General features: G+C 48.7%; 1 protein-coding gene across 2 annotated transcripts in view; it reads right to left on the bottom strand.

The window, feature by feature from the left end:
- The window catches only part of SOGA1 (suppressor of glucose, autophagy associated 1), a 75,104-nt gene that overhangs the window by 14,692 nt on the left and 45,507 nt on the right, over positions 1-14,905 (bottom strand). For both annotated transcript variants that reach the window (XM_040247369.1, XM_040247370.1), the window contains exons 7-13: positions 14,684-14,809; positions 13,241-13,471; positions 6,998-7,102; positions 5,849-6,016; positions 4,056-4,307; positions 2,664-2,735; positions 1,689-1,759 (exon numbers count right to left, since the gene is read on the bottom strand). In XM_040247369.1, the coding sequence (XP_040103303.1) occupies positions 1,689-1,759; positions 2,664-2,735; positions 4,056-4,307; positions 5,849-6,016; positions 6,998-7,102; positions 13,241-13,471; positions 14,684-14,809 (1,025 nt within the window). The remainder of the gene's footprint in view (positions 1-1,688; positions 1,760-2,663; positions 2,736-4,055; positions 4,308-5,848; positions 6,017-6,997; positions 7,103-13,240; positions 13,472-14,683; positions 14,810-14,905) is intronic.

The following is a 14,905-nucleotide window of genomic DNA, read 5'->3' as shown; positions in this document are numbered from 1 at the left end:
CCCATAAGTAGAGATGGGAAGTGCAGCACCAGAGCACAGAACCAGAACCTGCAGTGCTGAAATTCAAACCTCACATCACAGCTCCAGAGCCCCCCTCCTCCCCGGGGCTCACTTGGCTTTGGGCTGCTCACACAGCCCTGCAGGGTCCTGTTACCCCAGCTCTCTTCATGGGTTTCCTAATGGTGGAGACATGGTCTTGAGAGCCCCTGGGGTTTCCCTGGCTATAGCACAGGGCTGGGCCCAGAGGATGATACTCAGTACTACCAGGAATAGAGGTCCAAGACTATGCTGAAGCCTTTGACTGTGTGGATCACAATAAACTGTGGAAAATTCTGAGAGAGATGGGAATACCAGACCACCTGACCTGCCTCTTGAGAAATCTGTATGCAGGTCAGGAAGCAACAGTTAGAACTGGACATGGAACAACAGACTGGTTCCAAATAGGAAAAGGAGTATGTCAAGGCTGTATATTGTCACCCTGCTTATTTAACTTCTATGCAGAGTACATCACGAGAAACACTGGACTGGAAGAAACACAAGCTGGAATCAAGATCGCCGGGAGAAATATCAATAACTTCAGATATGCAGATGACAACACCCTTATGGCAGAAAGTGAAGAGGAGCTAAAAAGCCTCTTGATGAAAGTGAAAGAGGAGAGTGAAAAAGTTGGCCTAAAGCTCAACATTCAGAAAACGAAGATCATGGCATCTGGTCCCATCACTTCATGGGAAAATAGATGGGGAAACAGTGGAAACGGTGTCAGACTTTATTTTTTTGGGCTCCAGAATCACTGCAGATGGTGACTGCAGCCATGAAATTAAAAGACGCTTACTTCTTGGAAGAAAAGTTATGACCAACCTAGATAGCACATTCAAAAGCAGAGACATTACTTTGCCGACTAAAGTCTGTCTAGTCAAGGCTATGGTTTTTCCAGTGGTCATGTTTAGATGTGAGAGTTGGACTGTGAAGAAGGCTGAGCGCCGAAGAATTGATGCTTTTGAACTGTGGTGTTGGAGAAGACTCTTGAGAGTCCCTTGGACTGCAAGGAGATCCAACCAGTCCATTCTGAAGGAGATCAGTCCTGGGATTTCTTTGGAAGGAATGATGCTAAAGCTGAAACTCCAGTACTTTGGCCACCTCATGAGAAGAGTTGACTCATTGGAAAAAACTCTGATGGTGGGAGGGATTAGGGGCAGGAGAAGAAGGGGACGACCGAGGATGAGATGGCTGGATGGCATCACGGACTCGATGGATGTGAGTCTGAGTGAACTCCGGGAGATGGTGATGAACAGGGAGGCCTGGCGTGCTGTGATTCATGGGGTTGCAAAGAGTCAGACACGACTGAGCAACTGAACTGAACTGAACTGAGGACTCTCCAAATTCCAGAGACAGGAAGAACCCCAAAAGGAGCTAAACAGTTTCCCAGCTAGGATACACTGGGGCCCATTTTCCATGACTAGAATAAAAAAAAATTGCAGGGTAGCATTGCTGTCACCCAAAGTTTCCCAGCTCATAAGTGGCTGGGGTTCCATAAAAAACATATCCCCATGTTCTCTCAATTCAGTGGAGGTGCAGTGCTGGACACGTGGAGCAAAGCAGAAAGGCAAAGTGGCAAGACAGACCGAAGGCCGGGGGCTGGGGCAGGGGGTGGGGCTGGGGACAGGGCAAGGGGACGGGGCTGCCAGCACCTCTTTAGGCCGGTTCCCCCAAGCTCAGCTTCGGAAACAGCTTCTTTGTCGTGGATCTTTTCACTGCGGGTCTGTCAAGGAAGAGAGACAGGAAAGGGTCAGTCTGGCCACAGTGTGGGAGCTGGCCCCAGCCCCTCTGCCTGAGGCTCCTCGCATAGAGCAAGAGTATTGTTAGCACCGACCTAGAAGCCCATTGGTCAGTTTCTGGCTATAGTGCATCTAACCCCGCCCTCCATAGGTATGTGATCCAAGCTTGGCCAATCCATGGTCCAAGGGAGAACCCAAGAGAGTCTATCTAGCAAAGCAACCAGTAGCCACTGCTCAGTTGAAGGTGAAAGCAGTGACCTGAGGTCTAGTTTGGGGTTTGCCCCACCCTGGTTCCAGAACCAAGCCTTGCACCAGTTTTCTGACCCGGCATCACCAGCCCTCTTGAGCCCCTAATGAAATCCTCTCCTACTTCAGTTCCCCAGAATTGGCTTTTGCTGCAACCAAATCTAATTCACGACACCCTCAGGCTGTTGAGCAAGGGCTTCACTGTTTCTTTACTCAGTGTGTTGCTATACGGACAGTGCCCCTGAGGTTCAGAAGCAAACTTCACTGATTAATCTCCACAAGCTGGGCTGGGCTAAGGCAGAAAATATGCTTTTTACTTTACCAGTGAAGCACCTGGGGCCCAAAGAGACAGAGTGACTTGCCCAGGATCACAAAGCTCTTTTAGAGGCCCTGTTTTTGAGAAAAGCATAATTAAAACGGAGAGACACCTAACCTTTCTCCCCAGGCATGGAAGGATGGAGCTGGCAAGGAGGGGACCTTCACAGGTCTTAAGGCTGGAATCATGAAGTAGAGACCTCAGGATTAAGGAGCCCAAGGGGGTGAGGGTATGTGACCTATGGGACAGGATTAGCATCCTCCGGGTCACATTTCCCGCAAGTGAGGGATTTTGCAGTGTAACCAGGAGCCTGCCACCTCTCTCACCTCTTTCCAGCTGTTGTCCTGCTTCTCCAGATCTGAGTGCTTTAGGACCCAGGGGTCAGCAGCTTTCTGCAGCTGAACAAGAATAAAGAAGGTGGTCATGTACAGGCAAAGCTGGGGAGCAGGGCCCTGTTTTGTGCAGTGCCATTCCCCAGGCTCCACTCTGCAGCCCACATGACCCAGATCATGGGCTCGGAGCCACCTTTCGAATGGACAGCAGCTCTGAGCCAACAAAGTGGGTTTGGCAAATGATCATAAAACCAACCATTTATAGGCATCCTTAGAAGTGTCATTATCTCAGATACAGTAATAGTTGTTATTACTATGTTAATTCATGCTGCAGTTCCTGGAACAGCTATATCAGCTAAGCAGCAGCTGAATGACATTAAAGTGATGTCTCCACACTAGGTATGCTAAGCAGCAATTAAACTGAATGGCATGACTCTGCCCTCTGTTGTGAACAGCTCTCTATGAAAGAGGCAAAATGTAAATTATATATATATATATATATTATGATTCCCTGGAGAAGCACTCCAGTACTCTTGCTTGGAAAATCCCAGGGATGGAGGAGCCTGGTAGGCTTCAGTCCATGGGGTCGCTGAGTCGGACACAACTGAGCAACTTCACTTTCACTTTGCATTTTCATGCATTGGAGAAGGAAATGGCAACCCACTCCAGTGTTCTTGCCTGGAGAATCCCAGGGACAGGGGGACCTGGTGGGCTGCCGTCAATGGGGTCGCACAGAGTCGGACACGACTGACGTGACTTAGCAGCAGCAGCATATTATGATTCAATTAATGATAATAAAAATCTCTGAATGTAAATTTAAATAGCAAGAAAGGGAGTGGGTTGGAGTATGCTTTTGCAGTATTTGAGTCTTATATAAAGATGAAGTCCTGATTTATACAACTGAAATAATAAACAAAGGGAAACAGAGCTTGATAACCGAGGCGCATGTTAACTGTAGTGGGGCTACGGTCAATGACTGTTTTTCCTATTTACCTCTTTTGGTCAGAGCACTCTAATTTTCATGAGGAACCAGCCTTGGTTCTTCCCTCTTGGTTCAAGACTTTTGGTAGTTTCTGGATATGGACATATGACTCTACCTGGCTGATCAGAGCCGTGGAGAAAAAGAAAACTTTCTTCCCATTGCAAATGCTAAGCTGTGAGGATGTGAACACAAAACTCAAAGAGGCCACATTGGAAGACAGCTTGCTTCGGAATAAAACACATGGAAAGCAAGCCTATGAGACCAGCAGGAAGGAAGACCTGGTCCCCACCGCAGTCTCCGAGCACACGGATCCAGCTGTACCTGAAGGAGTCTTCCCTCTGGTCTGTGCCCACAGCAACTCCCCGCTTGTGGCTTAAGGTGGCTGGGGCTGGGGCAGGCCTCACCTGGCTCAGGCGGTTCTGCAGCTCCTTTAGCTGCTGCTCCACCTGCTGCTTCTCACCCTGAAGCCGCTCCACCAGCTGCAGCTTCTCCTGGGCCCAGTTGTGCTCACTGATCTGCAGCTGCCGCGTCAGCTCCATGACCGCGCTGTAGGACTCGGCCAGGAGGTGCTGCTGCTCCTCCCGCTCCCTCTGCAGGGCTGCCTTCCAGTCAGGCCCCGTCCGATCCCCAGCCCCCTTCCCAGCCTTCAGCTCCATCTGGGGAAGGAAGAGCAAATTGGGTGGCTGGCACTGGGAGGCCCCTTGCTGTCCCCTCCCATGATCTTCCCTCCCAGGCACCAGCAGAGGGTAGGCAAAGGGAGGAGGGTCCTCTCCTCGGAGGAGGAGACGTCACTGACCTCTTTAGTTAGAACTAGTCTCTTCTCACAATCAAAGCTTGTGTGGCACAGTTTCTACACACCAAGCTCCGTGCTAAGGGCTTTTCAGGCATTATGTGTATCCTCAAGAAAACTCAGCAAGATAACTACCATTTTTGATATTTTTACCAAGGGGGAAGAGGTTCAGAGAGGTTACTTTTCCCAGGTTACATAGCTACAAAATGGCAGAGGTTCCTAGTTATTGCTTCTCATGACATTTCATCAACACTTACCAGGGTTTACAGTTAGTGGGAGATATGCACAGTCTAAACATAAAAAAATGTGTGCAGGAATCACTCAAGAGTAACGCCTTTCCTGGTCCCAAGCTCGGGAGAGGGGGAAGCAGGAGGTAAAGATGCCATATAGAATCAAGGCACCCCACACCCCAGGCTGTGTTCGGATTCCCATGGGGGAGGGGCCCCTGCAATGGCTGGGGTTGCGGGGCAGTATGAACAGTGGACACTGTGGAAAGTGCAGATGGGAAGGGAGCTGTGAGACCTGCAGGGAAGGTTGGGAGGACAGACTGGTGACACCGGGAAGCAAGCAGTTTGAGAATTGGGAAGAAGGGGGGAATCATGGTCATGAGAAGCCAGGAGGGCAAAGGTTTGGGGAGTGAGGATCAGGTCTGCTGTTTACTAGCTAGGGTGATCTTGGAGAAGAAACTGAACTCCTCTGTGCCTGTCTTGTCACTTGCCTAACAAAGATAGTCAGTGTACCCACCTCCAAGGGGCCCGTGACTCCTGGGAAGGCAGCCTGCAGCAGGGGGGAGGAAGCTGGGCCGTGCAGGCGGGATGGGGGTGGTGAGAGCACTCTGAGTGGGAGGAAGCCCACCCTCACACTTCTCAGACCACAGTAGAGGGCAGCTAACTTGCTGCCAGGCACACAGCAGAGACTAAATACAAAGGGCTCCTGGTTAAGGGTCCTTTGATTATTTGGCTTGTAGGGAGGGGAGTCCCCCACTTTGAGTGGACGGAGAAAAACAGGGCCAGGTAGCGGAGAGTTAAGGGGATTTTACAAGGACAGCAAACCACAGAAGTCTGGGTGTGAGAATGAAGATGTCGTCAGGTGCAGACAGGCATTTAAGTGTACTGGCCTCACCTGTGAGCCTGTGGTATGGGAAAGGTGCCCGTGATGCTCCCAGGCTCCTTTGCCAACCTCTCACCTGCCTTTCCTAGCCCAGAGACCCCTGGCTTCCACTGCTTCTGGTATCCTTGCTGTGTGATCTAGTCAAGACTCTTGCCTTTTCTGGGCCACAAAGCAAGTAAAGTGATTCCTATGCTTCTAGGAGCATGGCTTGGCCATCCTGTTTCCTAGTCTGACAGCTGAGACCTTGGCAGAGACAGGAACAAGGAGAGGGATGTCTCTGACTGGTGAGACACTCACCAGGGCAGTATGGCTCTTGAGCTCTGCCCGCTCTGTTTCCCAGGTGGCCTTGGCCTTGGCAAACTGTTGCTGAAGCTCAGTCAGACCACGGCGTTCATCCCGGAGCAGCCAGCATAGCTCCTTCAGCGTCACCTTCATGTCGGCCAGTGTCTTGATGTACTCATTGGGCTGCAGATGGGGCAAGGTCTCAGTCAGGAACTTTCAGAGCGGCAAGGAGGGGAGGCTGGACTGGGAACTCATCCAGAGTTCAGTGTGGGACTCTACCAGGCCTCAGGCAAGTCCCACGACTGCCCTGGATCATCTCTTCATAAAACAGGCATAACAAGCCCAGCCCAGGCCCCCTCCAAGGCTGACACATGCCCCAGCTTCACATAAACACAAAATTCTGTAGTTACACCAATTATTCAGCCTAAAGCTGAGCTGGGCCCTGGCTTCTCTGAGGCTCTGCAGCATCTAGGCCTGGGTCTTTCTCCCTGCTCAGCAACTGCATTCTCTGACCCACCAGGGGCCAGATGAGCAGTATGAACGCTGGAGTCTACCTATCTGACTTGGGCCTAATCTACTCTCCTGGGCACATGACCTGTTTCCCACCTATAACCCAGCTTAGTGTGGGTACCCATGGGAGCCTGACCCCACTGCTCCACTACCCCCTGCCTCGATTTGAAAGTTCCTGATCCTAGGCCATAAGGTCTTTCTTCATACAGCTCACTCCAGCCTGCTGTCCTTAACCCCACTATGAACATCCCAAGCTGCAGCCAGTCTCAGAATACCTTGCCGCACCTCTGCATACACAGTGCTTTTGGTAAAGAATGGCCTTTTCCTCATTCTTTATTAGGCAAGTTCCTATTCATCTTTCAAAACCTACCACCTAAAACCCCTTCTCTGTAATACCATCCCCTACACTCTGAACAGAATTAACTGCTCTCTTCCCTGTGACCCCACAATCCATTATCTGACTCTCTATCACTGCCCTGGAATGACGTATGTACCGCACAGTACTGAGCATCTGGGGCCAGTGACCAGGCAATGACCCTCTGTAGCTCTAGTCCCCGGTGTAGGACTGCAGTCAGAAAAGCCGCAAGACACGATCACTAAACAGACAAAGGAACAAGTGGACAGGCCAGGACTGGAAACGGGCTGAGAATTCACCGTGTTCTGGGTCCAGCTGTCCCCTGTGCAGGTCTTGTTATCAGAATGCTGGGCATTCAATTCCTCTTCCTCCATTAGCAGGTACAGCTCCTTCATGCTATTTACCTATTTTTTAAAAAACACACTGATCAGGGGGTGGCAGAGCATCATGCCTGAGGGTCTAACCCTCAGGGGGAGAGGATACAGGCTAGTGACTTAGATAAAAAGGGGGCTGAATAGACAGGCAGGAAGCAAGTATGAGGACTAATGGACCAAAGGCACCCCAGCTAGGCATTGATTTCCCAAATTTTAACTTTTACTCCTAGGCATCATCCAGGCCAAGGAGCACAGCTAGAGAGTCAGGTCCTTCTGGCCCTTTCCCCTACCCCACAACCATCTCTTCTGTCCCAAGGACCATGAGACATCCCTGAGAGCTACTCAGAAATAGCTCTGTTATCAAAGGAGGCACAGTGATTGGATTAAAAGGGCCACAAGGCACCCTCTTAACTATAGATAAGGGCAACCAGAGGTTTGGGTAGACAGACAGGGCCCTTCCTGGGGGCAGGGGTTGCTATTAATTGATTCTAGACAGGAGTCCAGAGTCAGCCCAGGAGACCAGGGCTAGTTCAAGAAGGGAGAGAAGAGGAAGTTTATTTACTGTTCAGTAATTCATTTGACAATTTTTTTTTTAGCTGTGTCCGGCAGCATGTGGGATCTTAGTTCCCTGATCCAGGATCAAACCTGTGCCCCCTGTACTGACAGCATGAAGTTTTAACCACTAGACCACCAAGGAAGTCCCTTATTTGACAGATAGTTACGAACATCTGCCATGCGCCAGGTCGTTGTTCAAAGCTGGGGATATGTCAGTGAGCAAGACAGACAAAAAACCCTGGTCCCCTTGAGCCTCCATTCCAGTAGCAATAAAACAAAAAAATATGTGAAATACATGAACTGTCATTAAGTATATGAAATATTCCATAATAATAAGTGCTATGAAGCAGAAGAGAACCACGAACGGAGCTAGGATGTGCTCCACTGGGTGGTCAAGGAAGGCCTCAGGGAGGGGGTAGTATTGGGGCAAAGTTCTGAAGGAAGTAAAAGAATAAGTCATGTGAACACCTGCAGGCTGAGAATTCCAGGGAATGACCACAGCAAATGCAAAGGCCGTAAGGTGGGAACATGTCTGTCTGAGCAAGAGCAGGAGAGCCAGGAAGAAAGTGAGAGGTACAGGGACCAAGGCGGGTTGACCAGGTGTTATAGGGACTTCCGCTTCTACTCTGGGTGACGTGGGAGCCAGAGGAGGGCTGTGCTAAGGAGTGACATTGACCTGACTTCCAATTTTGTGAGATCACTCTGGCTGCTGTGTTGGGATACTTTATAGGGTAGAAACAGCTCCGCAGCACCAGGGGGCACCACCCACATGGAGTACACGCAGCCTGGTACCTGCCTGTTTTGAATAGAAGCTGCTCGGTGGAAGGGTGCAAGGGCAACGGGAAGACCAGTTAGGAGGCTGCAGTGATAATCCAGGCAAGAAGTGATGATGGTTCAAATGGGGGTGGTGACAGGGCTGGGCAGTGCAGCTGGGGCAGATTTGGTAGATTCTAGATAGATTCACAATGTGCAGGAAAGGCCATGGAAGCCAAGTGCCCAGACAAGCTTTCCAAGGCAGTAGGCAAAGGTCAAAAGGAGAGATACGGCCTGAGGGCTATAAACCCTGGCAACTGTGACCTTAAGGGGTGAGTTCAGGAAGAAAACGAGGGTCCAGCCAAGGACACTGAGAAGGAGCAACCAGTGAGGTGGAAAGAAAACCAAGAGAATATGGTGTCCTAAAAACCAAATGAAGAAGTTTCCAGGGTCAGGGCAGGCACTGGGAAGTACGTGCAGGTAGAAGGGCCTATGTGAATAAACACCCAGTTCCATCCTTGGTCACCAGTATCTAAACACACAAACTTAAACAAATGTATTTATTTGCTTATTTCATTTTGGCCATGCCGCGTCTTTGCTGCTGCATGCCGGCTTTCTCTTGCTGCAGTGAGCAGGGCCTATTCTCGAGTGGTGGTGCCTGGGTTTCTCACTGTAACGGCTTCTCTTGTTGAGGAGCCTAGGCTCTAGGGTGTGAGAGCTTCAGTTGTTGTGGCGCACAGGCTTAGCTGCCCTGTGGCATGTGGAATCTTCCTGGACCAGGGATCCCATGCCCTCTGCATTGGCAGGTGGATTCTTAACCACGGATCACCAGGGCAGTCCAACAGGCAGACTTTATTATCTGTATACACAGGTGTGCAATTCTTTCTCTGAAATTCTTTAAGGCCAGGTGTGCTTGGAATTCAGAATTAATCGGGATTTGGAAAGATAATATGGTACCCACACTGTATATTATATAACAGCCCCGTCTGGAGTAACACCCTGTGCTCACCAACACCAGTATTTCCCCTTCAAACATGTGAATACTAATGAAATGGGATAAATAAAGGTTTTGCTGCCAAATGAATATCAGGTTAACTTTTTCCATCTGAGTTAGACTCAACAAAACAGTTCTCAGAATTTCTGTATTTCAGAACTGAGGTCAAGGAATCAAAGATCTTTATCTGTAGTAAAATGGGGGTAGTACTTGTTTCCAAATCATAGGGTATGTGTGGATACCTAATGCAATTATCCACTGACAGCATTTGACACAGAGCCCAGGACACTGTAAATACTCAATATATGAGGGTTTATCATTCACATGAAGTGAAGTCACTCAGTCATGTCTGACTCTGCGACCCCATGGACTGTAGCCTACCAGGGTCCTCTATCCATGGGATTTTCCAGGCAATAGTACTGGAGTGGATTGCCATTTCCTTCTCCAGGGGATCTTCCCGACCCAGGGATTGAACCCGGGTCTCGCGCATTGTAGACAGGCGCTTTACCGTCTGAGCCACAGGGAAGTAGTACAGTTTCACTTCTGCATATGTGGACATATATGTTCTTTCAAAGTATGACTATGCATCGCTTGTTATTTGTACTCCTGGGCCCTGGGCCCATGCACCTGAGTGCGTGTGTGCTCAGTTGTGTCCAACTCTTTGCAACCCCATGTGCTGTAGCTCATCAGGCTCCTCTGTCCATGAAGTTTCCAAGAATACTGGAGTGGGTTGCCATTTCCTCCTCCAGAGGATCTTCCCAATCCAGGGATGGAACCCGAGTCTCTTGCATCTCCTGTGTTGGCAGGTGGATTCTTCACGAACTGAGCCACCTGAGAAGCCCCTTATTCATATAGTTATATGTATTTTATTATGCATTTGTGTATATATATTTTTATACACTGGGCTTTATATCATATTTTATATGTGTGTGTATATATATATATTTTACAATATGGGTGGTTATGTTTATTTCTTATTAATTATGTCTATTTCTAGCCATTCCCTTCTAGGGGATCTTCCTGACCCAAGGATTGAATTCGGGTCTCCTGCATTGCAAGCAGATTCTTTACTCTCTGAGCCACCACGGAAGCCCCTACACTTATTTTTTATTTATTTATGTCTATTTCAGTAACTATGTATGTTTCTATTTATTATAGGTATATATATCATTTCACTTTCTATGCTTATACCTTTTCTCCTAAAGTAAGTTTCTGTTTCTGTTATTCCAGTACATTGAAATGGCTAGAAAGATTTTCACCAAATACAGAGAATTTGCTTGCAACAAACTGATTTAAAATACAGGCTATATGGCCTCTAGACAATTCTGGGGGCAAAACATCTTCCCTATGGAAAACAGTGTAGAGGTTTCCCCAAAATTTTAAAATAGAACTCCTATATGATCTAGCAATCCCACTTATGGATATATATCCAAAGGAAATGAAATTCGGATCTCTGTGTGTTCACTGCGGCATTTTTCACAACAGCCAAGATACAGAGACAGACAACCTAAGTGTCTGTCTATGAATGAGAGTAAAGCAAACGTGACATATGGACGCAAGGAAATATTACTCAGTCTTATAAAGGAAGGAAATCCTACTATCTGTGATAATGTGGATGAACCTGGAAGACATTATGTTAAGCAAAATCAGCTAGAGACAGAAATACAAATACTACAAGATCTCACTTATATATGGAATCTGACAAACTCATATAAGCAGAGAGCAGAGTAGTGGTTGCCAGGGGCAGGCACAGGGAGGGATAAAGAGTTCATGGGTAAGAGTTTCAATTTTGTAAGATAGAGTTCTGAATGGTGGTGATGGTTGCACAAGAACGTGAATTAATGCCACGGAACTGTAAACTTAAAAATGGTTAAAATTTATGTTATATATATTTTACTATAATTTTAAAAATTATTTAAAAAAAACCACACTGGGCTTCATCCAGAGGCTTGTGTGGGACTTCCAAACAGGCAGGGTGGTCCTAAAGCAGTGGTTTCAAAGAGTAGTACCCAGGGGTGGGAGGGAGGCTCAAGAGGGAGAGGGCATATGTATACTTATATAGGATTCATGATGTTGTAAAGCAGAAACTAATACAATATGGTAAAGCAATTATATTCCAATAAATAAATACATGGATAAGATTAAAAAAAAAGAATAGTAGTACCCAGGTGTCACAAAGAGTGATGCTCAAGGGGCAGCCATGCTGGGCTTTCAAGGTGCTTCTCATAGGGGCACCTTTGGGTCAGACATTCCTGGACAAGGGCAGCAGGGAGCATGTCCACTGAAACTGGTCAGCAATTCTCTCTCGAGGCCCTTCAGGAGTAAGTGGGTGGCCTGTGAGAAGAATCATGAGCTCTGCTGGGGGTAGGGGAGGGAACGCTTGCTACAGATTCAGGTCTAACCACCATCCCCTGCTATTGGGACATTCAGGCTACTCTAAGGGACCCCAGAGAGGGGTACACTGGGGTGGCCACTTGTCTCCATTGACTGTGGAATGAGTAGCTTGAATGAGAGAAGGGCAGAGCCTGGTCTAGACCAGAGGTATCTGTACTCCAAAGGCCAGGTGAGCAGTGCCAGCCCAGGTGGATGGGACAGGTATGACATCCTTACCCGTCCCCTTCTCCCAGTAATGTGAGCGTGCTGGCTGACCGAGACAGGAGGATGAGGATCTGAGGTCAACCTGCAGCCTTCACAGGCTGAGGGACCAATGAGCCACATGAGTCCTTCCCAACCTTCACATGTTCCCAAAGCCCCACTAGTCTTATTTCCTGCCACATCCAAATACTACCTGTACTATCACTGACACTTTTAAGTCAACCTACTCCTTCTAGTTAAATAAATAAACGTAAAAAAGAAAGGTGAGGGACTCCTCTGTTGGTCCAGTGACTTAAGACTTCAAGCTCTCAATGCAGGGGACCCGGGTTCAAGCCCTGGTCAGGGAATTAGATCCCACATGTTGCAACTAAAGATACTGCATGCTGCAACCAAGACTCGGCTCAGCCAAATAAATAAATATTTTTTAAAATAAAATTAAAAAGGAAGTGATATTATTACTAAAAATGGAGAGTCACTGCCAACTACCATTGTCAAAGACAACATTAAAAATAAATTAGGGGCTTCCCTGTTAACTCAGTAGTAAAGAATCTGCCTGTCAATGCAGGAGACATGGGTTCAATCCCTGATCTGGGAGGATTCTGCATGCCTATTAAGCAAAAGCCGGACACAAAAGACTAGACGTCTTTATAAAGTTTTAGGACAGGTGAAATTAATCCACGGTGTTTATGAAGCCAGGACAGTGCTGACTGCTGGGATGGGCTTATCACCTGGGGAACTGGGGAATGTTCTGGGGCACTGGGAATGTGCTCACTGTAATCTGGGGAATGCTAGACTGTGTATCTGTGGGGTGTATACTATAAAACTTCACCAGCTGTACACGTAAGATGTGTGCATTTTACTGTATAAAAACACTAATATATATCATATTTGCATATAATGCAAAAGCAACAAAACTAGATCATTAAATTCACCCAGATACGGTTGCCAGCTGAAGACTCAGGCTTGTTAAAAAGGGAAACCAAGGAATACCAGAGAGGTGTTAAAGACCTACTGGCCCCCAAGGAGATTTCCTCCTGGCCAGTCTGGGACCAAGTCTTCACCACAGTATCCCCAGCACCTGCCACAGCACTCAGTGAAGAGCTGGCTCCCAACAAACTGAGGCGAATGAGTGAATGAATGCAGGGATGGAAGCTGCAAGCTGATGGCTTGGATATGTGTCCCAGGGCTGTGTTGACCCAGCTGGGGGCTCCTTCCCCTCCTCTCTCTTCCACCCCACTCCCACCCCAGTCCCAGTCCCAGGGGAACCATACCTCAAGGAAGTCATCGCCCTCGCTGGGCAAAACCTTGCCCTGCCGCCAGCGCTTGAGGAACCACCTGAGCTTCATGAAGAGCAGGAGGAAGTTGTGCTTGAACTGCTGGGACTCCTGCACCAACATGTTCTTCTCCTGGCTCCAGAATTTCTGCTCCAGCCTCCGCTGTAGGCTCAGACTCTGGAGCTCAAACTCGCGCCGTAGGAGCGCCCTCTGCTGGTCCTCCTTCAGCTGCAAGAGGGACCAGAGCGTGAGCCACCCCAGCTGTCTTGGGGACCCCGATTCTTCCCATTCCAGGCCTCAGATAAAGGCAGAAATTACATGTGGTGCCTAGTGGTGACCTTGCTGGGGATTCTATCACTAGCAGTTCATTCTATTGAAACAGACACCTCCCTCTGCTACTCCAGGGAAAGGAAACTCATAAAAACAGCAGCAATTACAGTAATCAGTGGAAGCGCTGGAATCTGAACCCACTCTGTCTGATTATAAAAACACTGGCTTTATCTAATGAGCCCAGGTGAGCTTCCCTGATGGCTCAGATGGTAAAGAATCTGCCTGCAATGCAGAAGACCCAGGTTCATAGGCCTGGGTCAGGAAGATCCCCTGGAGAAGGGAATGACTACCCACTCCAGTATTCTTGCCTGAAGAATCCCATGGACAGAGGAGCCTGGCAGGCTACAGTCCATGGGGTGGGAGAGAGTCAGAGAGGACTGAGCGAGTAACACTTTCACTTTTTCACAATGAGCTCGTACTGGGCACCAGTGTTTCCCATGGACTCACATTTAATGAGACACCTGGGAGGGTGAGTGATGGTGGCAGGGAGGGGTGACCCAACATGCAAAGCAAAGGCCATGCTTGGAGTGAGGAAGGCTGCTGACATGAATACCCTAGGAAGCAACGAGGTATCATGGCTCAGAGGAGCCAATAACCTGAATTAGAATCCCAGCTCCACCTCGCCCTGCAAGGGGAGTCCTGGGCAAAGCACTTGGGCCCTCTGGGCATCAGTTTTTCCAGGTGTAAAAGGGGGACAACCTCACAGGGGAAAACATGAGGATTAAAGGACATGATGTGTGGAAAGTGCATTGCAATCCTGACATAGAGTAAGGGCTTCATAAATGATTTCTAACATGCAGAACTACCATCTTGATTACCAACTAGGTCTATGGACTTTCTAATACAGAACTTCAGCTCTGAGGGGGGCAATATTTCATAGCTGGGACACTGAGGCCCCAAGAGAGAGGATGGGCCTCAGATCACACAGTCCATGACAAGCCCAGGATTCCAGCCCAGCACAGTTAATGCATAAGCACCAGTGCAACACGCGTGCAAAGACACAGGCTGCCCCTCACATGCTTGCCTCTGAAAACCCAAGGACCGCCAGGGTCTCCTCCCTCAGTTCAGGGAAGAGAGGCTGCAGTAGGTGCGGGATAGGACCCCACCCACCTGCACCATTTTCTGATTGAAGCTTTCGGCCTCCTCCTTCCGGAGCTGCCGCTCCTGGGAGAGCTGCTCTTGCAGGCCCCGGAGGCTGTCGTGGGCCTCGGCCAGCACCAGCTGCAGCTCCTTGATCTGGGGTTGAGATGAGGGACACAGATGAGGAGCAGGGAGAGAGCAGAAGGACAGAAACTGGAGTCAAAGGATGACAGTCAGAAGGGAGCAAGACAG

Source organism: Oryx dammah, unplaced genomic scaffold (genome assembly GCF_014754425.2).
Source record: "Oryx dammah isolate SB20612 unplaced genomic scaffold, SCBI_Odam_1.1 HiC_scaffold_10, whole genome shotgun sequence".
Lineage (NCBI taxonomy): Eukaryota > Metazoa > Chordata > Mammalia > Artiodactyla > Bovidae > Oryx > Oryx dammah.
This window is presented reverse-complemented; position numbering and strand designations above follow the sequence as displayed.